General features: G+C 39.4%; 1 protein-coding gene across 1 annotated transcript in view; it reads right to left on the bottom strand.

Annotated features, from left to right (window-relative positions):
* ifi44g (interferon induced protein 44g) overlaps positions 1 to 15,548 on the bottom strand; it is a 36,124-nt gene extending 20,576 nt beyond the window's left edge. Inside the window, exons 1-2 of the mRNA XM_037697830.1 lie at positions 15,529 to 15,548; positions 15,238 to 15,342 (exon numbers count right to left, since the gene is read on the bottom strand). Coding sequence (XP_037553758.1) covers positions 15,238 to 15,342; positions 15,529 to 15,548 — 125 coding nt within the window. The remainder of the gene's footprint in view (positions 1 to 15,237; positions 15,343 to 15,528) is intronic.
* Between the last annotated feature and the right edge of the window lie 7,688 nt (positions 15,549 to 23,236).

Raw genomic sequence — 23,236 nt, 5'->3', positions numbered from 1 at the left:
GTACAAATGTTTCTTTAGTGTTAGAAATCGTGTTGGAAATTTGTAAGCATCTCTCCATCAGTTATATTATAATACTGTACAAACATTGGATTATGTCACACTTCATACATTTTTTCACGTCTGCATCAAAAATAGAATATAACCCCCCAGCCCTAATTACTAACACTGCATAAAGATTTAATTTACACAATATCTATACCCTTACCTATAATATAACTTCTCTTCTTCATTGTTTGCAGGTCAGATCTGTTGCTAACATCTCAGTATCAGACACCCCCGGGTGTTCTTTGTCCTTTTCCCGACTGATCAGACGGGTTTTGCCGACAGTGGGGGGGTTTGTTCTATAATAGGTGGTTATTGTTGTGACGGATGGGTGTATATTCTTCTTGCGTATGTTTCACAGTGTGATCCATGAGCCAGGATATCACATGCCTGACTATCGCAGCCATCGTTCTGCACAGAGGGGGTGATGGGCTGCTGCATGTTTTCTCTGCGCTCAGATAAGTGTCCCACATTTCAACAGGCAGGCCCTGCCAAGGCCCTCAGAGCTGCAAAGGGCAATCGAGGCGCTAAATACCCCCCCCTCCTCCCTCAAACCTGCCCTCCTCCCCACTGACTGTGGAGCACCAGCAAGAAGCAGAGCAAACCGGAGCGAGCCAGTGCTGAGAGCAGCATCACCCCACCCCCCTCCACTGTCTTCCTCTCAGATGTGACTCACACACACACACACACTTTTTAAAGCGTTCGACTTTCACATCACTTAAAAAAAAAGTTCCATGTTGATGCTTTGAAAAGTCTAGATTGATAACAGAATTTGAGCCTAATGTGTCGCTCGAGCGTTGATCTCTTTAATTTCTTCTGGTTTGATCCGTTCAGGCCTTGATCAACTACTGATCAATTTCACAACTCTATATACTGTACTAAAAATCAGAATGTAAATTATAATCTGGATACAAAGTTGTTAAAAACAAATCCTAACTCTGGAAACGTCTGAATTAAAATAAGGAGTTCTTAATGGATCTGAATTACCGGTAGTTTAAAAATGATTGTAGTCTCTTATTGCAAGATATGATCATTTTATTTTTTGCACTAAAATGAGTTTACTCTAAAGATGTGATATTTGATGAGAAATTAAAGCCGTCCATTTGTTTAAAGGCCGATTAAAAAAAAAAACATGTTTTCTTCTCGGTCTACCAGTAAAAAGTCTGATCTCTTATTATTCTGAGCTGCACATGGAAATGATAAACTGCTTAAAGTCACTTATCTGTTTCATAATAAAGCATCCAAGTGTGAGATTTTAGTGTCTGTGGGAGAAAACACAAAGTTTAGCTCAGGGCGTTCCAAGCTGACAAGGCCTCTTCCTGTTGTTAAAAAGCAGGGGGTGTTCTGGGAGCCAGCTTCCCTCTAAATACCACTCGAGGAGACGCGTTTCGGACCGAGCTCGTTTTCTGAAGCTTCAAATGGAAAAACCTGACAAAGCATCCTGTGATGATTCTGCATCCTGAAAAAGCTTCTAATAAACAACTTCAGGTCTTTATAAAAACGTGCTGTGACAAGCTCAATGAAGCGTAACAAAGTTCAAAATAAATAAAAGTTGAAGAATTATTGATCAAATGCAACACAAGCCTCTTGTTTTGGCAGTCACCACCAACCTCGTCTACTTCCTCTAGAAATATCTTGATGCATGCTCAATAATTCATGTAGAAAAATCTAAAAGCGTGAAGTCAGGTCCTCTGGACAAATTCTTCTTGTTGAAACGTTTCATCTTTTATCCAAAAGAACAAAACAACAACAAAAGTTAAATCATGTCATTTGCATCAGTTTCTTTAAGGGAGAAACGTTTTATCTTCCATCCGGAAGACTTCATCAGTCTTCCGCCTGCCAACAGTGTTGCCAGATCTCGCAATAAAAACAAGCAACCAGCTCTATGAAAACAAGCCCAACTGGCAACCCACCACATTGTGTAAAACAGAGGCTGTTTTTAAACAGTATAAACACATTTATTATGGCATTACACATAAACAACAACAAAATTATGCTAAACACTTTGAATGACACACTTTTAAGCGCTGATAAAAAACAAAACATTATGCATATGTAACAAATATGTAGATCATATTTTTTCTACATATTTTTAAAAACAAAACATCCTGACATCTGCGTATGAGTGGAGCCCCCTAGTGGTCGGTCACAGTATGACTGAGTGTGCGCCTGTGGCCTCGCCATCTTGGGCGGGAGTGATAAACAGGAAATGGGGACGTGGAAGTGACAAACTACTTATTACCACTCATCTTTTGCTTTACTGTGCGGAACTGGGAGATAGTCAACTAGTTTCACTCGGAAAGAAAGTCAAGCCCAAATAAGCAACTTCACGTTTAAAACAAGCACAAAAAAACGCAAACCGTGACTCACAAGATTTGCAAGCGACTTTAGAAAAAAGCAAGCCCAAAGTCGCTTATAATAAGCGGACACATGCAAAAGGACCATCCACCCAAAACAATCCATCATCATGTGTAACAGTCAAATGTCTTAGGCCAGACGGCCGACTTGCTACTCACAGAAACAGCCTGAGAACACCAAGGCTAAAGAGACTAAGCACTGCATCCAGGTCCTACTCAAAGAAACGGATCCAGATGACATGATTTAACTTATCTACCTGGATGATTGAGCTTACAAGATTTTTTTCTGAACCATTTTGGCCTTGGTGTCTTCAGGTTGATTCTGTGAGTAGCAAGTTGGCCATCTGACCTAAGATATTTGATTGTTACACATGATGATTGATTGTTTTGCACGTGTTTAAAGCCTGCTTCTGAGATTCCAACAGGAGGTTGGCTTGAAACATGAAGGCTACTTATGGGTCAGATCTGGTTGGCAGGCCACAGATTGATGGCGTCTTCGAAACGTTTCTAGAAACTGGTCCAGATGGTATGATTTAACCTTTTTTGTTGTTATCTACCTGGATGAAGGAGCTTACTTTTTTTAAATCCAAAAGACTTCTTCAGTCTGAGGAGGTACAACAAACTCAGTCTTATAAATAGCACCTTCTCACAGTGGATCAGCCAGTTTGCTGGTGACAGACAAAACTTCACATGATAAAGGAGGACCATCAGCCTAATGGCCCAGTTAGTGCCCAGATGCCCACTTGCTATTCCCAGTGGGCTGAGTGATGCGAGCAATAAGCAGTAAGAGGGGGACAGTTGGACACAAAGGCCCCCGCCCCTGTTTAAAGATGGAGAGTTCTCTTCATTCATTCAACCTTTATTTATACAGGTTAATCCCATTGAGTCTCGGGGACTCGTTTACAAGAGAAACCTGTTTTTATTTTCATCTTCACGAAGACGGTTTCCTTCACTCTTCTCTCAAAGCAACGTTCCTCTCTATCAAGGACGTGCACGTGTTCATTCCTGAAAGAGTGACCTCTGGCCTGCATTCTAATAATTTCTGCAACTGTTTTTTGTTTTTTTTAACAACTTGCAAGATAAATTGAGGGCATTTCATGTTTGTAAAGCCTTAAAAAAAATGTGGTAAATTAGTCATTTTTGCTCAAGCTTGAGTTTGAAGTTGTCCAAATGTTGGAATATTCATTCAAATGTCAGACTCATGAAATGAGCTTGATGTGCAGAAAGTTCAGTGAGACAGACTTTTAAGCGTTTTTGTTGTCTTTTTTCCAATGCATTTAAGATGCGTGTGTGCACTTACACACAGACGAACACACAGGAAGTCACAACATGCATGCACAAAGAGAAACAAAGGACAGACGTCAGCATGTTTTCATGTAAAGAAGTCGACCCAGTGTAGCAGCGGGGCGGAGGAGGGGTTCCTGTCTCACACTCAAACTGATGAGTCACATGTTTAAAGACCCGTGGTACATAGGAAACACTTTTCTCACAAAATGTACTGCGAGTGCTGTGTGTGCGTGCGTGCACGCGTGTGCACGCGTGTGCACCACAGGGGTGGGTGCAGCTGATTTTATCTCGACCTGCAGAAAACACAGGAAGGAGGCTGGTTGCAAGAATGTTCAAGGCAAACTTTACTTTTGGTTCAAAAGGTCACAGCAAAGTCTGAGTTCTTCAAGAGGAGCTTTAACGACTCGTGCGACGGTGTCTGCATGTGCACACGTGTGACCAATTAACAACGAACACAACTCCTTCTGAAAACACGACGTGCTCTGGTGCAGCGTGCCGCAGAAAAGGCCCCTGCAGTAGAAAATCAGGTCCTGTGATTCCACTTTGAAGTGGAAAAACAAACACGGAAACCCTGAAAGCAGAATTCTACGTTCCTGTAAACTCATGGGTTTCATCAGTCAGCTCCTCCTTCAGGAGCAGGATGTCTTCAGACGCAGAAGTCCTGCGCCGGGACATCTCAGCAGGCCCGTGACCCCCTCTCCCTGCCCTCTCACCTGGATTCCTGGCTCAGAACTGTTTTGTATGAAGCGTGGCGTGAAAGCAAAGTTGCTAATCTTCTGTAACGCAATCTGTTTATGGCGGTAAATCAAACGGATGGGGGTTATTTTGGCCTCTCGGATTTCTCTTGTTAGATGCAGGTTGCGTGTTTTCCTCAGGGTCAGGACTTGACATGTTTTAGAAATACACACTTGTATGAACCAGAATGGTCCTGGAAAAACTGGAGTGAGGCAGATAATTAAGCATGAACAAAGGTAATATCTAGGGATGCACAATACTGGATTTTTGGCTGATATCCGATATGCTGATATTATGAAACTTGTTTGGCCGATAACCGATACCAATACCGATATTTTTCCCCTAGAGACCTACTTACAGAGACTACATAGCTTTCTTTGCTGTGGAATTAAAATACTACATTGTTCTGCATGGTCTTTGTCAGTTTGGTCTGCATCCAAATGCAGATGCCAAAAAGGGGGCTGAAAATGATTTAACACTTCAACTTGGATTGTGTTTAATGTCAAATGTATTCATATTTACTCTCTCTAAAACAATGACAACACTCGAACAGTGCAAATTTGTAAATTTTCACAAATCTAAACTCAACCTGTTCACAAGCGACAAGTGAAAAGTGCATAAGTCATAGTGCATTAATAGATATGCTAGTTTCTTAAATAAATTAAAAAAAAAACTTAAAACAGAAGCCTTTTATATCGGTGAGTTTTTTGATGGAATGGCCGATGTCCGACATTTAACTTTATCGATAATATCGGCCGATACCGATACCATGCCGATAATATTGTTCATCTAATATACATAAAAAAGAACAATTTTTTAATTTTCTTTTCATGGCATTTAAGTTCATGCTCAATAATCCAGGTAAAAAATTCCCAACAATGTTCAGTCAGGTCATCTGGACAGTTTTTTTTTTTTTTTTGTGTAGAGAGATGGTTCGTTCTTCATCCAAAGGACTTCATCAATCTGAGGAGCCATAAACAAACTGTGTCCCACAAGCAGCACACTCCCACAGTGGACCCAAAACCTTGATGTTTTGAACCACTTTGGCTATGGCTGCCTGGGAGGAGTCGACAGGGGAGAGGGCGGCCCCCAGAAACCATCTCATCACCAGCAAACTGGTTGGTCCAGTATGAGAGTGTGCTGCTTGTGGGACACAGTTTGTTTATGGCTCCTCAGATGATGAAGTCCTTTGGATGTAGGATGAAACATCTCTCAAAAAAAACAAACAAAAAAAAAAACATCCAAATGACCTGACTGGACATTGTTGGTTTGTTTTCATGGGGAGAACTGCTGAGCAAAATTATTTTGTGTTTTCTAAGTTTGCTCTTATTGAAAACTCCTGAAAAAAGTAATGAAACAAAATTAAGAGTCAGCGTCACGATGAAAAGAGCTTCTCTGGACTGTGCCAAAGGAATATATTTACCTGTTTGCTACTATAATAACATCTTAAAACGTGTGGCGTACATTCAGCAAGATCAGGACCTACAAACAGAACATTTATCAGCCCAACTCAGTTCTGTTCATCTACTGATCCAAACTCTGAAGTTCCTATTTTGTGGTCAAAGGCCTCTCTCAAGGTGCGGCTGTCGTAGGAAGTAAGTAGGTCAACTGTTGATGATGCTCTCCAAGCCATCAGTCTGAAGAGTTACTTAGTTGTTTTTCTAAGTGTGTTTTGTTTCATAAAGCCATTTAAACTCTGCGGTCTGCTGTTTAAAGGCCCCATGTGATGTCACCACAGATATGGCTCTTTTGTACATCAGGGGAAATCTCGCTGCGACCCAATTGGCTGAGCAGCAGAGTTGTTGTTCGTTAAACGCACTTGACGACAGCTCGACCAGTGAGGAGAGGCAGGCGTGGCCTGATGTTCCCAGCTGCTCAGACAAACACTCACACCCACACAGTCTTGAGTTTCACTTCCCCTTTTGTTGCTGGGGTTGATGCTGAAAGCAAGCTTGCAGCTCTGTTTGGTTTGAACTTGTCTGCTCAGATACGTGACATAAAGGCACAACAGCCGCACGTTTCCTCTGTTTGAGCCGGAGGTATTTAACTCTGAGGAGCATCGTATACAAGGTTGTTGGAGAAAAAACATTTTTTGCAAACTTTGCGTGTTTCTGTATGCACAATTATTTGTAGACAAATAGTAAAGCAACATGGAAGGTTGCAAAAATAAAACGGAAAAGCGAACAGAGAACACGCAAATCAGATAAATGCTGCGAATAAATAAGCTGTTAATAATAAGTGTGCGTCTATAAAACTTTATCGAGGCTGTAAATACTTTTGCATGCTTAAAAGCCCCTGGATGCACACTTCATCTTCACAGATCAACAGATATTTATATAAATATCATACGTTATTAAATGCTATGGGACCGTATCAGTGCTTTATGAAACCTTGTTACATTTTTTGCTTTATCTGAGACTTTTTAGGATCCTGCTTGGTTGATTACCTGCTGCCCAAAGGTAAAGGTGGACAATATTATCTTTGTGTGTGTGGATGTTATGAATCCACAAATTGACCTCATTTCCTAAAATGATTTGTTAAAAGTGAATACTTTTCATTTGAAATTATTTATCTTAACATGTGATTCTTAAAAATAAACTGAATTGAATTGAAGTTTGCAGTTTCTGTGTTAAAATGTGGAACCTAAGGCCACCTACTCTGTGTGATGATGTTTTTTTTCTAACGTCCTCCAGAATCAGAAGAAGCCCATTTGTCTTTAATGGACCACTTAGGATGATCATGTCTTAGAATCTGCACCATTGTGTCTTTTCTCATCCCTTTCTAAAACTCTCACATGAAAGGTAGCTGGAGAAAAGAATCCCTTCTAGAAATGGTTGGCCTTTAATCACGAAGGAGCTCCGGGTAAAACTTTTCATTGTTTGATTGCAAATACTAAAGGCTGCTCGGCGTGAATAGGCCAAAAGTCAAAGTTGTTTTTGCTGCAGGAAACTGTCACACGAAGGAATTCAAGATTTACGGCATGAGGCTTTTCAGAACATTTAATCAGTAAAACGCCTATCGACTCAATAAACACACCTTAGAAATATATTTTTCTTGTTTTTGTTTTACAGGTACAGTTTATTAGCACCGGGAGCAGCTGGTTCGGTGACTCGTTTTTATGCATGGTTGTATTTTAACTGGCAACCTCATGCGCTCACATGAAGTTTCCAACTTTGTGTATGCATTACAGCTTTCTCGCCTACACACACACACACGCACACGCACATGCACACGCACACACAGAGGAATACATGAGGTCGCCCGAAAATATCCAGGAAAGATGCACACATGCATGCTGGCACACATCCACCATGTGCGATTACATTTAAACGTTTGCAGCCACAACACAGCTGGTGCTGCACAGAGGAAGTGTGTGTGTGCACGTGTGTGTGTGTGTGTGTGTGTGTGGGTGGGTGGGGGGTGGATGTGGGGGGCTCGTCAAGTTGCCCTTTCTGCCAGCTCTGTTTTTGTGCATATTTCACCAGTTTGTGAGTCAGTTTTGGTTTAAGAGCACAAATAAGAGCCAGTTGTAAGTTCAGCAGAGATTTTATGCACGTTGTTGTTGTTGTTGTTGTTGTTGTTATTCCTCTGACAAACCTCAACAAGTGACTTAGAGATGCGACAGAGTTAACGAGCGCTCAGGTGAATCTGTGACACCTGTAATCTTTTCATAAAAGAGGAGTTTAATGTGACTTCCTGTTAAAATGTACAGGCTGTTTGTTTCTCTCGGATCTGAGGCCAAAGAAGAGCATCTTCGTATGTTTCCCAGTTTGGGCTCCATATTTCCAGTATGTTCTTGTAAAATACATGTATGCAAAATGCTTCAGAGGCAGGAGAGCCTTGCTGCAGAAGCTGTTCTTGCAGCTTGCATGCGTTGCTGCGCTGCAGGACTTGAACATCCAGCTTTTTGTTTATGGCATATTTGTTTTGTTAATCCACCTGTCAGGGAGAGAAAGCGAGTACGGAGCGTTCCCTCTGCAGGTCACAGAGTTGTTCTGTTTGCCTTCGTTCCTCCTTCCATCCACGAGTCAATGTACTTTTTTTTTTCTTTTCAGCTGCTGGCTTTGCTGATTTCAGATCAGATATGACACAATAGGCCGTCTGTGTTGGATGTATTCTGATGCTTCGCTGGTTTCAGGTCCAGGGAGTCTTAGGAGGGAACACAGTGCTGCCACACACAACAAAAAACACTGAGCTTAGTTTTCTGTGGGACACGTGAACCTTTTATGATTCAACTTCCTTTTTGATTTCACACTTTGGTTTTCCTTTTCATACCTTATCTCCTTGTATTGTCTCGGGCCTCCTTTCTGTTCACTCACTGGTTTGTTATTTTTTCCCCAAGCCTATGAGCGTGTGCAGTTTTGTGTCGCGCTGCAGAACCACACAAATCTTACACAATCTCCAGCAGAAGTTTGTCAAAGATTGACGCCCGCTCTGAGTGTGTTTCTTAGCAGGTTTGAGTCTCAGAGTCAGTCTAACATTTAGGATGTCTTGAAGCTCTTTTCATTTTTTTTTTTTTGACTTTTGCTGCTTTTTCAGACGTTTTCTGTCTAGTTTTTGTTTCTTACCTCAGCAGCAGCGTTCTGCTGAAAAATAAAGAAAGCAGACAAGAAGATTGTTTCAGGCTTAAAAACGTTACAGCAAATGAATTGTAAGGCATTTAGAAAACAGCCAAAGTCCTTCACAGGAGAGAGCTGCATCATCCTTTAGTTCAGGGGTGTCTAACTCACTTACAATATGGGGCCAACATCAATCAACCTTTATTTATACAGGTAAATCCCATTGAGCCTCGAGGACTCATTTACAAGAGAGACCTGATATTAAAACCTTTTTCAAACTAAGGGCTGGTTTCATAATCTACATGCACTCAAGTTAGATAAACAACAAATTTTCTTGGTTGCAGGTTCCTCAACAAGAGTTTGATTGGTTTCATTTGACATTCTCTGTTGCACTTTTGACATCATAATCAAATATTACTGAAAAAATTAAAGTGATTAAAGCATTTTACATTTAAAATAACATCTTGGGGGCCAGATAAGATGTCAGCAAGGGCCACGTTTGGTCCCCAGACCTTGAGTTTCACACATATGCTCTAGTTGATGAATGATATGTTAAGTTTTCAGTTCTTTGAGAATCAACTTGTTGGTGCTAAGAGATGAGTTTTTTGTAAGTCTGCATTAACGTTTTGTATTTTGCATCATCTAAACTAAAGAAACAGAAACAAGAGCTAAACTGTAAATGAGTGAGAGGAAAGCTGCTACAGTCCTAAGAAAAAGGTTGAAAAACCTCCAGAAGTAGTGAAGGCTGCACAGAAGCCTGTTGGAGTCAGCCTCCCCACCATCACAGACATCTACACCTCCAGATGCAGGAAGAGGGCCACCTGCATCATGAAGGACCCCACTCACCCAGCACACACACTTTTTGCCCCGCTCCCCTCAGGAAGGAGGTTGAGGAGCATTAAGTGTAGAACCACTAGACTGAGGAACAGCTTCTACCCTGAGGCTGTTAGACTCATGAATCTCTAACCAGAACAATCACTGAAAAATCACATCATGTTGCTGCTGATCTGTTTTGTGTTGCTGCTGATCTGTTTTGTGTTGCTGCTGATCTGTTTCGTGTTGCTGTGTTCGTTCGTGCTCATCTGCTCACACAGCCTCATGTTCGTGCTGCTGTTCGGCGTATTGTTTTTATGCTACTAGTGCTTAGTGTATTTTTAGTTTAACGTTTTTCTTAGTTCATATCTTAGATCTTAGTACTGTTTTCCTTTTCCATGTTATTGTTGGATGTAACTGGGAGCCTGTGTACATAATTTCATACGCACCACATGTGGTACATGTGGTGCGTATGACGAATAAAGAAACGTTGAACCTTGAAAGCCTGAAAAACAACCCGTCATGACCACATTTTAAAAGATTACAAGAAAATCTGACTCCTTAGAAGCAAGGAATTGATGCGGAGTGCAGCGTTTTGGATAAACCGAGAAGTTGTGAATTTTAAAAACTTTGTTTTCTGCAGCCTCATACCCTCTGATGTGTTCATTCAAACACATTTTTGTAAACTTTGTTGTCATAAATGTGAAGATTATTTTCTTGTGGTGACAGCTTCAAGAAGAAACAATATTTCTCACCAAAACTTAATGTCATCAGAACCCTCCTGGCTGCCTGAATGTGTCATTTTCCCACAGCTGTGTGCTTGTGTGACCTGGACTGAAGATTAGATCAGCTGAGCGACTCCCTGACGCTCCAGCTGCAGGACGGGAGGAGGAGGAAGGGGCGATGGTTCCCGTGGGGCTTTGGTGGATGGGTGTCAACAGGGTAGCAGCAGGGGTTGAAGCTGTTTGTGTTTCCTTAAAATAAAAAAAAGGCCTGCCAGTGACACCGGCCTGCTGTGTCAGAGCTCAGCCGAAACACGAGTCAGTTCATGTATAAATCTGCTTCTCTTTTGTTTTTCTGTCTTTACAAGTTAAAACACTGCATCAGGGACAGAACGTGTATTTCAAACCACTTGTCTGTCAGGACGGCACGACAGCCAGACTAACGGGGAACTCCAATACATGTGCTGCAAAACCGGTTCCTGTCAGTTTGGACAGCCTCCCTGAGCTCCAACATGATGATGAATTGCAGGCATTACTCAAGAGTTTTGTTTCGTTCTAAACTTTAAAAGGCAAACATTCTTTTTTGGGAAAACCAACGAGTCATCTTGTGAACTAAAACCAGACAAAGGAAGATAAACTTTTGATGACGTATAGCTGTGCTGTGTCAGCAGGAGTGGTTCTCTAAAATTTAATAGGAAAACACGTCATTTTTCACATTCAGACAATTAAAAACACAAGAAAACGGAGACAAAAGGCAGCAGTAAAGGATGTGGAGACAAAGTGAGCACCAAATGTTAATTTATACCTGTTTGTGTCAGAGCTCTGATTTATGTGAGCTAAGAGAGAAAACTCACTCATAAATGAGTTATTTTTTTAATTTGTCAAAATAAAGCTCGTTTTCTCAAGAAGAACTGGTTCATATGTTCGGTTAAAGCTTTCATTCTTGTGCCGACTCGAGATTATTTCAGAATTAAGCAAAACGGAGCTTAAATCAGAACGAGCAGCTGATTTCAGCAGAAACTCAACACGCTCGTGTTACACGTCTTGTCCATGCGTCAACACCGAATGATGACACTGGGTGTAAGACATTCAAATGAACATGGTCATCATTTTGTTGTCCTGAAGAACACAAGCTTAGTTTTCTCAAGATAAGATTAAACTAGTTAATTTATCTCTGGGTTTAACAACGAGACCTTTCTATATTAGGATGAATTCACTTGTCAAAAATGGAAAGTTTGTAGCACCGCTGTCCCAAATAGCTTAATTAAGACCATCAATGAAATGAACATGAACTTCGTCTGGAGAAACAGACCACACTACCTGAGAAAAGGTCACATGGTCAAAGAATACAGAGATGGTGGTCTGAAAGTAATTGACTTCGAGTGCCTCAATGGAACTCTTAAGATTAATTGGTTGAAATCCTGGATCAAAAATTCTGAATCACTTTGTGTCCCCAGTTATATATTTAACAAAATAGGTGGTCTAAAACTAATACTTCTAGCTGATTTCAATATACATAAATTGCCCATCAAACTATCAGAGTTCCATAAACAAGTGTTATTATACTGGGAAATGCTCTATACGTACATAATTACTCACCACACTCCACTATCATATGGAATAACAGATTCGTACTATATCGCAATAAATCATTATTTTACAAAGATTGGATGGAGAAGAACATTTGGTGTGTTGTGCACTTAATGGACACTAATGGTTACATGTTAAACTGAACAATTCTGTGCAAATTATAAATTCTATCCCCCCAAAAGTTCAATTTACCAGATTAACTTAAAGCATTACCAAAACAGTTTATTAATCAGATTCAAAATATATATCTTCCACAATTACCCACTCTATCTATAAATGGAATTTACTGACAAAAAAAAAAAAAAAAAAAAGAACAACCACACAATTAGAAGCTGTCTAACTGAAACTTTATTCCCTGGGGATATAAATAAAAATAACATACTTTGCAAATTTGAAAAAATCAATTGAAATGTTAAGAACTTTATATTTAAAACACACCATACAACCAAAGGCTAAAGAAACACTACAATTTTAAATGCAGTTTACCCCTCCAAAGAGCTACTAAGAACTCGTTTTAATATTGATGACAATAAATGCTCATTCTGTGAAAAAAGATATAGAAACAATTGACCATATCTTCTATGAATGCAGCAAAACCTAAATATTTTGGAATCCCTTAGAAAGGTGGATCACACTGAACATTATACTTCCTGAATCTATTTCTAGAGACATGGTCACATTTGGAGTATTACTGAAAAACAATAAAAATGGAACTCGGTTGTAATCTGATTAAAATTCTTTATTCATAAACAGAAAGTGCTAAAATCATCCCATGTTTTAAAATCTGATTTATAATTATATTTGAAATCTCTGAAACACATTGCAACACATAAAGACCGGTATGAAATGTTAATGGAAATACCCACTAATGCATGCTCATGCTAAAATATATACCCCCCCACCCCCCCGTAGTTGATATATTTTTTAATGTAATTTAATTTTTATTTAATTTTATCATTCTTTAATCAGTTTTTGCTTTGATGTTCCCATATCTAAATCTGCCTCTATGCCCTTTTTCGATTTACACTATTGTGAATTACAATACTTGTTTGTACTTGTTTTGATAAATAAAGTTTTCTTTAAAAAGTCTCTGGGTTTAACAGTATACTAACAGGTTTATAGAAAATTAACGCATTAATTAACAAAAAGTTCTGTATTATAGCAGGGTAAGTGTTACAAAACACAGAGTGGTTATAGTTGTTTTTATTCCTTTTTTGTTGTTAGACACAAAAAAAAAATGTATCAACCTGTTTCCAAATCTATGCCCAGATTAGTGAGTTAATGGGATGTTGGGTAAAATAGATTTCATGGAAACAACCTGCCGTGCTTCGCTAGAGTTACGAGTTAAGAAGAATGTGGCGTTGACGGTTTGATTGACAGCTTGATGATCGTCCAACCAGTCTGAGAGAGGATCTAAACACGAGAGAGACGTCAAAATCCAGATGTGTCTGGAGCCTACAAACCTTTTTTTTGCCTCCTTTATTAAACCAAACAATCCAGCTCATGAGTAACAAAGTCACTAATATCCGGGTTGTAAAAACAAGCTCAAAGAAGCTGAACAAAACAAACCTGCTACGTTTCAGCTTACATTTCACTGAAGAGGGAGAGGACTGAGTGGGAGGATGAGGAGATGTTGGGCCCCGTCATCTGACAGAGGAGCCTGTTTTGTTGGCCTCTGACACAGGACCAGCACGACTTCTTCTGAAGTAGCAGTTTGCTGCAAGTCTGCGAGTGGAGGGTGGAGGGTCAGGAAGGCAAAAACAGCTGCTGTCCAGTGAGTTGTGGTCATGAGGACGGAGGGAAACTGTCCGCTGTTTGACCTTGTTCACGGGTGGCCAATGGTTCTGCAAAATCACGTCCACTTTCCAAAGATCTGAGGCTGTTTTGGTCCCAGCAGCTCCTCTGCACGTGTCAGGAGAAGAAACACACACGAAATGAAGAATAAAATCTGGAGCAAACAAACGTCCAGAACTTTGTCAACATGTAAAGCTACTAATAATAAATTTATACTTCTAGTAATACTTTTCAAAAGTTTACTAGTTGTGTAGATGCTGATTCAGTATTCCAACAATTTTCAGTCAGGTCATCTGGACAGTTTCTTTTTTTGTGTGTGTGCTGAAATGTTTCACCTTCCATCCAGAAGGCTTCATCAGTCAAGGAAACACACAACACAAAATTAATTCTTCCCACAACAACTTACTCCAAAGTGGAACAAACCAGTTATGTTGGTGCTAAGGTGGTCTCTTTGGCACGCCCCCTCCTCCGGTGCCGGCCCTCTCCCTCGTCGACATTCATGTCAAACTGGTCCAAAACCAACAAAGTCTATGCACAATAATCCAGGTATACAATCCAACAATTTTCAGTCAGGTCATCTGGACAGTTTCTTTGGAAGGTGAAACGTTTCATCACAAAATAATCTATCCAGGTGACCAGACTGAAAATTGTTGGATTGTATACCTGGATTATTGAGCACGGATTTTGTTGGCTGATTCATACTGTTTTCCTTTTTAATGCTTTTGTAATTTTTGCAACTTAACAGTCTGCATACTTTGTTTTAAATTAATCATTCCTATATCAGAACATTCATCTAATTCAGGAAGTTGGTACTACGACTTTTAGTTTTTAATTTTTACACTTTTCAGAATATTTCACTTCATTCACAAATATTTCCTTTAGAAATATATATTTTTTTATTTTTTATTTTTGCTTTATCCTTTTCCTGCTTTCAGGTAGTGTTTTGCTAATCTTAGCATTTCACCTTACCTATCTTTTACTTGTTTTTAGAAAGTGTTTACTTGTGTATGGCTTTTAGCTACTTTTCTCTTTTTTCTTTAGTTTAAACAACTCACTTTCAGATTATTTAACAAAGGCAACCACATTCGTTTGGAAAATGTGATTAGGTATTATAAGTTACAAGCAAAAATCTTTCTATAAAAATTACATTTATATTTATCTTGTCTACCTTTCTTTTGTGTAATTTGGGCTTTCTTCTTTTCTTCTTTATGTTTCTTTTAAATCTATTTTAAATAGTTCAAGATTTTAGCATTTGCATACAAATGTCCCCACGCTCTCTCAGCTGTTGGGAAGTTGTTGCGCTGGTTCGTCCGAACAAGCCTGCTCCTCTGTGCAAACCTCAGACGCCGTGTCCTCTCCAGGGGGACGAGCTGAAGAAAAACCACAATCCTCTGGTTGTAACCTCTTCCAGCCGGTTGTAGTTCCTCCTTCATCACGAAGACCCTGTGAGGATACAGAAAATGCAGAAAAATATTTTAAAAAGAGTTAAATCTGCTTCTGATTTGCGAAACACAAATAATGGTAATGTCAAATGTTCTTATTTTATCAAAATTGGTGGGAATTCCCTTTAGGGACCATTAAAATTTAAATTATCGGTAATTATTAAAACTGTCTGAGAGTCAGGCTTACGTTGCCAGTCCTGGAGCCATGCTTGTTCAGTGAGCTAAAAACAAGTAGGTTCTTAGTGCCTCAAGAAAAACAGATATTATCTGCATTAGCTGATGTTCAAACCAGCATTTAAACTCAAGGATTGTTGTAATGGTATAGGCTAATCTTTTTTAAATACTGGTCGGTATCAGAGGTCGCTTGAATAATGATGAGCAAGTCATTTATTTAACTCAAAAAAAAAAAAGGCTCTCTGTCATAACGTGTCTAAAAGTTTTAAATCTTCCTCATGAAGTTAATTCACCTCGCTGACGTGACTTGTTTGTTGTGATTAGTAAAAGCAAAGGCTCGTTTTAGCTCTGCTTTCTTTGTAATAAAGTTTCAGCCACAATAACGTGTCTCAAATGAAAATGACACAAACCCCACAGCAGATCTGCATCCGCCGGTTTGCTTCATCTGTAATTAATCAGCAACAGTAAATCATTTTAGTTTCACTTCTTATTGGCTGGACTCAGTCGAGTACCACCAAACAACTGAACAGCGATCCAACTGCATCAAATATTTCTTTTGAATGTACAAAACAAACAAAAAAAATAAAATAAAATCAGAAATATAGGTCTTTGGTGCTGCTTTGTCAATAATTGTGCAATCAGGAACCTGTTTAATTAGGTGCAAAAGCCTGACGTCGTGGATGCTTCACTACAAAAGTGGATCTTTTTGGACAATAGCAACTTAAATTATCATCCACACATCTGTGTGTTGCCTAATTTTGTTGAAAACCCCTCTCGTGCTGCTGAGTCAGCTCTGACGAGTCGAGGCAAGGACACAACATGTGGGAATGTCCTGAAATGTCCACCATCACAACTGTAGATCCTGTGGGGCCTGTCGGTTGCAGGATGTTCACGAATCTCACTTGTTTCCGTGCATCCTGAAAATACTGGATCAGAGTTTAAAAGTTGGGCTAAAGTTATTTTTAATAAAAATGTAATACAGTGTCCTGCTGAAAGATGCGTTTGTCAGGAGCTGCGTTGATGAAGGTGGGCTTCATGTTATTTGAATGATACTTTATATTTCAGCTATAAATGATGCACAATCTTCTCATTTTCTCCTGGAACTAATGTTTTCCTTCCAACACCAGTTTTTGTGATAGAGACACACAGTATATGTTGCGTGCTGAAAAATCAAAGACCGGTTCTGCTCGGATCATCTGGGATCCATTCCAGGCCTATTGTTTTTTTTATTGGAAAACACTCAGAACTGTGCGCACTGGCACAAGCTGCACGCCAGCTGTGTCACTGGCCTCTCTTGTCTCCCGGTGTTAATGTTTTGATGAATGGACTGTTGGGCAGAGCCTCGTCTTTTGTTTCACATCTGGACTGAGCAGCTGTGAACGTAAACAAACGAAGAGTCGGAGAGATATTCGACTTGTTATTGAGGTGAACTCACACGCTGCCACTGAGTACAGTATGTACTGATTTGTAGTGCGTAAAGTTTGACACAGAAAAACGGTCTCAAATTAAAAACACTAACCAGATAGCAAATCAACTCAACTTCACTTATGAAACTCGGTTAAAACTTTTTGGTCAACAAGACTTGACCAAAATCTTCTTCTTCTTTTGGCTTTTTTGTCTTCAGGGGTCACCACACTGAGTCATCTTCCTCCATCTCACTCTGGTCTCCTCTGTCTTTTTCCTGGCAGCTGCATTTCCAACATCTTTCTACCAATAAACCCACTGTCCCTCCTCTGGACATGTCCAAACCATCTCAGTCTGGCCTCTTTAACTCTATCTCCCAGTTGTTCAACCTCTGATGATCTCATTCTAATCTTATCCGTCCTTGTCACTCCTAAGGAGAACTTCAACATCTCCGTTTCTGCCACTTCCAGTTCTTTCTACTGTCTTTTTGTCCGTGTCTCTGTCTTCAGACCATACAACATAGCTGGTCTCACAACTGTCTTGTAAACTTTTCCTTTGACCTTTGCTGACACTCTTTTGTCACAAATCACTCCTGAAACTTCTCTCCATCCTCTCCATCCTGCCTGGACTCTCTTTTTCACCTCTTCACCACACTCCCCAGTTTCCTGGACAGTGGACACCAAGTACTTCAAGTTCTGCATTTTTGCAACCTCTGCTCCTTGTAGCCTCACTGTTCCACCGGTGTGTCTTCCTACGGCTGACTTTCATTCATCTTCTTTCAAGTGCATACCTCCACCTCTCCAAGTTCTCTTCCACATGCTCCCTGTTCTCACCACAGATCACAATGTCATCTGCAAACATCATCGTCCACGGGGATTCCTGCCTGACCTCATCTTAGTCGGTCCATCACCAGAGCAAACATGAAGGGGCTCAGATCCGATCCTTGATGCACTCCCACCTCCACCTTGAAGCTATCTGTCACTCTTACAGCACATCTCACCACCAGAGTTGAGAAAATAAATGTTTGAAGCTGTTTTAGGCATCTTCCTTACTAACTAATGTAGAACTGAGAACTTCCAAAAGAACCGATTCAGAAGATTAAGTTCAAATGTGACTAAGAGTTCAGTTATATATTCGGGTGCCAGACCATGCAAAGCTTTGAAACCAAGAGACTGACTGAGTTATACTAAAATAACCTGATGTTGATGAAAGCTGAAAAACTGTCCTTATAGTTTTTGGAAGGAATGGGTTTGAGTTTGGAAATGTTTCTGTTGTAAAACAGTTTTTACCATAGAATTAATCTGTTTAGCTAATTGAAAAAACTGTTATATTTAGGCTACTTTTACACAGGCAAAGTCAGTCAAAACCAATTGTTTTTTAAATGTTTCCCTCATTTGCAACTCTTATTTAATTTTTAATCACATTCTGAACATGACAAAACCCACTTTTCAGTTATTTATTTATTTTAAAAATCTAACCCAAATCTTTTTTATATGTGGTGCTAAACCTCATATGATGCAAATGCTTTTCAAAGCAACTTCAGTCAGTTTGCACTGAGTAATGAGAGCACTAAGTCCAGCAAAGTTTAAATCTCAAAACTCTGTACATTGTCAGCTACAGCTACATCATCCAGTTGCTTTCTTTTTGTTTGTTTAATTTGCCATGTCCTGGATAACTTAGAATCTACAGCAACATATGATACCAACGTTGGTGTTGGACCAAGTCAAAAATGACGTGATGGGATCCATTCTTGAGTTTGTTTCACTTTCAGTACATTGTTCTAGTTCCAGAATTACAATGCTGGATTGGACAAAACATTTATGTTAGATAATTCAGTTGGGTCTGATTGTGAAGTTCAGAATCAAAGCTGATGTGTAGCATGCACATTTACTTCTGTAAACATAGCATGCTGGTGCGACGTCACATCTTTTGCATATGTGGGTCACTTCAGGGCCGTTGACCGTTCACACTGGAGTCTGACGACAGATTATTTTAAATTAAAATGTGAATGACCACACAAAACATCTGATCTGAGCAAAAAATCGGAGACCTGCAGTGTGAACGTAGCCTTAGATAATAAATGTTCTGAGATGCTATGTTTACATAAGTGTTAGAACTACAAATAGCCATTTCTCACTTATTATCCTTTACTTACCATACATGCCATGCAGTATTTCACTTGTAATGAACGTAAAAGATGAGGGGTCATCAGGACTTAAATGGATCTAAATTTGTGTATCATCTGCATAACACTGAATAGTAATATTTACAGAACATATGATCCAAATGAAGCATAAAAAATATGAATGCTGTAGATTTGGCCCCAAGATGGATCTCTGAGGAACTCCACAGCTGACAGGGGCTGTTAAGAGAAATTTCCCATTTCAGCAGAGAAAAAACTACCGGTACCAGATCATACCTTAAATTCTCCTGGACGCATATTAGAAGAATGGAGTGGTCAACCAAAAGCTGCAATGACATCTAACAAAATCAAAACAGCAGAACGTTACATCTGTCTAAAAACAGAAGCGGGTAATTGCATATTTTTTAATAAAGCTGACTCTGTGCTATGATGGGACCTAAAACCTGACTGGCTAGTTAGCATTTCATCCCACATGAGCCCATTCCAGACATGACACATGCAACATTTGCTGTCTCGTTTTGTACCAGCAAATGTCTGCAACTTCTCAAACCTTTAACCACAGTCATAAACTCACTTACACTGAAGACAAGTTTAACTTAGGCATGACAACTAAACAAAGAAACATGCTATAAATTTAGAAGCTAACCAGGTAGCATTGTTGACGGTGCTATGTCCTCATTCACAGAAAGTTGGTTAGTGGATCTCGTCACTACTTGATATCGGAGACACAAGTGTAAACAGTTTACAACTGAAAGGTCAACCATGAGCAGCCTGCTGCGAAGAAGCATAAGCAGTTTGGAGATTCCTTTAATATGGTTGAGTTGCAGTCAAATAGCACTTTTTAAGGACATTTCAATGACTAATTTAAGTATTGTTCAAATCAGTAGTTTGTTCATTACTTACTTAAAATGTATTAAAAGACTAAGTGGCTTTACCTTTTAAACTACAGCATAACTTTGAGCAGAATACTAATGTTGGGATGATAGTGTTTACAATGAATTTAGCTTATTTTCACACTAACATTTGTTGAAATCAATATAACCAATCAGAATGAAGAGATAGGGATTTTATTCTGGTCATAAATGAAGTTTTACACAAAGTTATAGTCATCCTGACTAAGGTGATTCACTAAAAACATAAAACAATAAAAAAAAACTTTTGAATACCTCTGTTTCTCTGAATGGGGATTTAATAGAGCTGTAATAGAAGAAATAAACCTCGCGCGTTATTATAAATCTTATTGCTGCCCTCTCCCCTCATGTCAGACTCAATAAAACGGATGTGGTGAGGTTGGTTGAGTGTGTCTCAACTTCCTACTCAGATGCTGTGGTTGAGTATGGAACAAAATGTACAGCTAAAAACAGCTGTTATCCTCCGAAACTGTCATGGTGACAGCGTGCACGCTCACCAATTACCTCAACTATCAGGAAAAAAAGTGTGTGTTAAATACCAAAGGTTATATTTGGCTACAGGTCATGAAAATGTGATGGAAAGGACATTTAAATCATTTGTTTTCTCTTTCTTATCGTTGCTTCTCTCCCTTGTCGGCCTGCAGGTTGTTTAGATTTCATACCTCAGTCAACTTTACACCTTTTTATAGCTGAGTTTATGACCTGCAAGCCTCCAACAAGGTGGAAATCATCTCAGTTAGATGAAATAATGACAAAGGTCATGAAAAAGACTTTATGGATTCATTATCTTTTGCACAGTTACAGTTATATAACTGTTGCATCACACACTTAAGATAACTTGCGTTTTAGTTGGATTATTTCTTCACATATCTGTGCTGAAAAAGATAATGTACAGTTCTGACATAAACTTATTACTCTTATTATTGCTCAAGAGCAAAAGGCAGGCAATAATGTATGTTTGCAGTATTTGCAAAATATCTTGTGAACCAATGGATGGATTTTAATGAAGTGTTTAGAATGTAATCATTAGATACTAGGGATGCACAATATTGGATTTTTGGCTGATATCTGATATATTGATATGTTAAACCTTATTTGGCCGATAACTGATACTGATATTTGATATACTTTGTCAGGACATAACCCTCTTATTTAGGTTTATTTGCTACAAAAATGTTTAACAGCTGTAAGAGCTGGTGGCATATATTCAGTAACAGCCATGTCATAGCACTTTTACTTATATTAAATGAAAAGTGTTAAATATTATTTATTAGCATTAGTCACCTGTGATGCTGCCTCACATGTGGAGGCTTGTTCCATGTTTCTAGCTGCAGGTAGGCACACATGACGTCATCAAGTTGTGCTGGCACTGCAGGCATCCTTGTCACTGGGTTGTCCTACAAAAACAGCGCCTTTTATATCGGTGAGTTATTTTAATGGAATGGCCGACGTCTGATATTTAACTTTAACGCTAATATCGGCTGATACCGATATGCCGATAATATCGTGCATCCCTGTTAGATACCTCCACAACTGCTTAACCTTTGGAGTCAACACAACTCAAGATGGCTGCCACAGCCAACTGACAACAAATGACAAAAAAAGAGATTGCACAAACTGTTCAGAATTTCATCTATTTGGAATGCACTCAGTCTGTTAGCGAAATATCTCATGAAACACTTGGCAGGTTTTAATGAATTTTTGAAGAAATGAAGTCGGATGCGATAGTAGCTGAGAGCCATTCACAGCGTCAACCATGAGCGTGACACCTCCCATCGTATGAGACTGAATTTATTCTTAGTTTCAGTGTTTGACCAAACCACATTTATTTTGTCATTTCTAAAAATAAGGTGATTTTAGTTAAAAATTAGGTTTAATAAATAAAAAGCAGAGAGCGGTATTTAAGGAATGATAAGTGTTTGATCTTCAAATTAATTTTCAGTTGCCTACTGATATTTAAGTCTGACTTTGCTGAATGCTGTTAAAGCACTCTTGAGCAAGGCATTTCCACAGGCATCGAAAAATAAATTCAACCATAAGCATTTGTTGTCTCATTGTGAAAACCAACGTTTCTTCCAACTTGATCCAAGTCCAGATTTGTCTCCGAATCAACATCTTATTGACAGTAACAATAACTCTGTTTAGATGGAGACTCTTCCTCTGATTATTCTGTGTTTACTGACCAATAAAGGCTGACGTCAGAACCCAGGAGAGCCTTTCCTCCCAGGGCCCGACCAGAGGGGGATGAACTGTGAGAAGTCAGCAGACCGACGCTCAGACAGAGGGTCCCCTGTGCTTGTTGACAGTGCAGGAACTCGTCTTTGTGAAACAACAAAATGTGAATTTAACGCTTCAGGTTTTGTGGATTTTCAGCAAACTTTTTATAAATGCTTGGGTATCAAGTTGACACAACATTAGGTGCGAAGTCTTCCACAGCCAAACATATTCACACACTTTACCATCATCTGAACGTTAAAAGGATGAAGTAATGTGACTGCTCCTCTGGTGCTGCAGAAAACACCAGAAATATGAACAAACCACTAATTTAAAGTTCATATCACCCGCTGCCTTCATGCCACAGATTTAAACTGATGCAGAGAAGGGACGACGATTTGGAGATTTTTGCTTGTAAATGACTTTCTGTGCAGCTTCATGCAATACTGTGCGAAGTTTTCATTCAAACGTTATTTATACAGGTTAGTCTCATTGAGCCTCGAGGACTCATTTTCAAGAGAGACCTGTTTTAAACAAAGAACACAGATGAGGACAGACAATAGACAATCATGCAAAATGAAAAGTACATAGAAGAAATGCTATAAAAGCTGAACAAAAACAGCTGCATTATAAAGCATGAAGTTAAAGTGAGTATATTACTCCTTGGATTAGTTATGTAACGGCATATTTGCAAGCGAAATGATCCAAAACCTGAAAAGAGCAAACTGCTAAAACCAGCTTTATTTTTTTGTTTGTATAACAAACAATAAAATTCAGTTTTGTGTTAGTTCTGGTCAAAGCTTGAAAGAGCCGCATGTAGGTGCAGAGCGTGTGAGAGTTAAATAAATGTCTCTTCCGGATGAAGGCATGGTGTAGAGATTCAACATCTTCGGCATTCAGTGGGCATTCCTCTTCTGGCACAATAACTCCTGTGTTGCCACGATGAGATGGTCCAAAGCTCTTCTGGCACAATAACACCTGTGTTGCCACGATGGGATGGTCCAGAGCTCTTCTGGCACAATAACACCTGTGTTGCCACGATGAGATGG

Source organism: Nematolebias whitei, chromosome 3 (assembly GCF_014905685.2).
Source record: "Nematolebias whitei isolate Nwh7 chromosome 3, NemWhi1, whole genome shotgun sequence".
NCBI lineage: Eukaryota > Metazoa > Chordata > Actinopteri > Cyprinodontiformes > Rivulidae > Nematolebias > Nematolebias whitei.
Note: the sequence above shows the minus strand (reverse complement) of the source record. Positions and strands in the feature narration are given on the sequence as shown.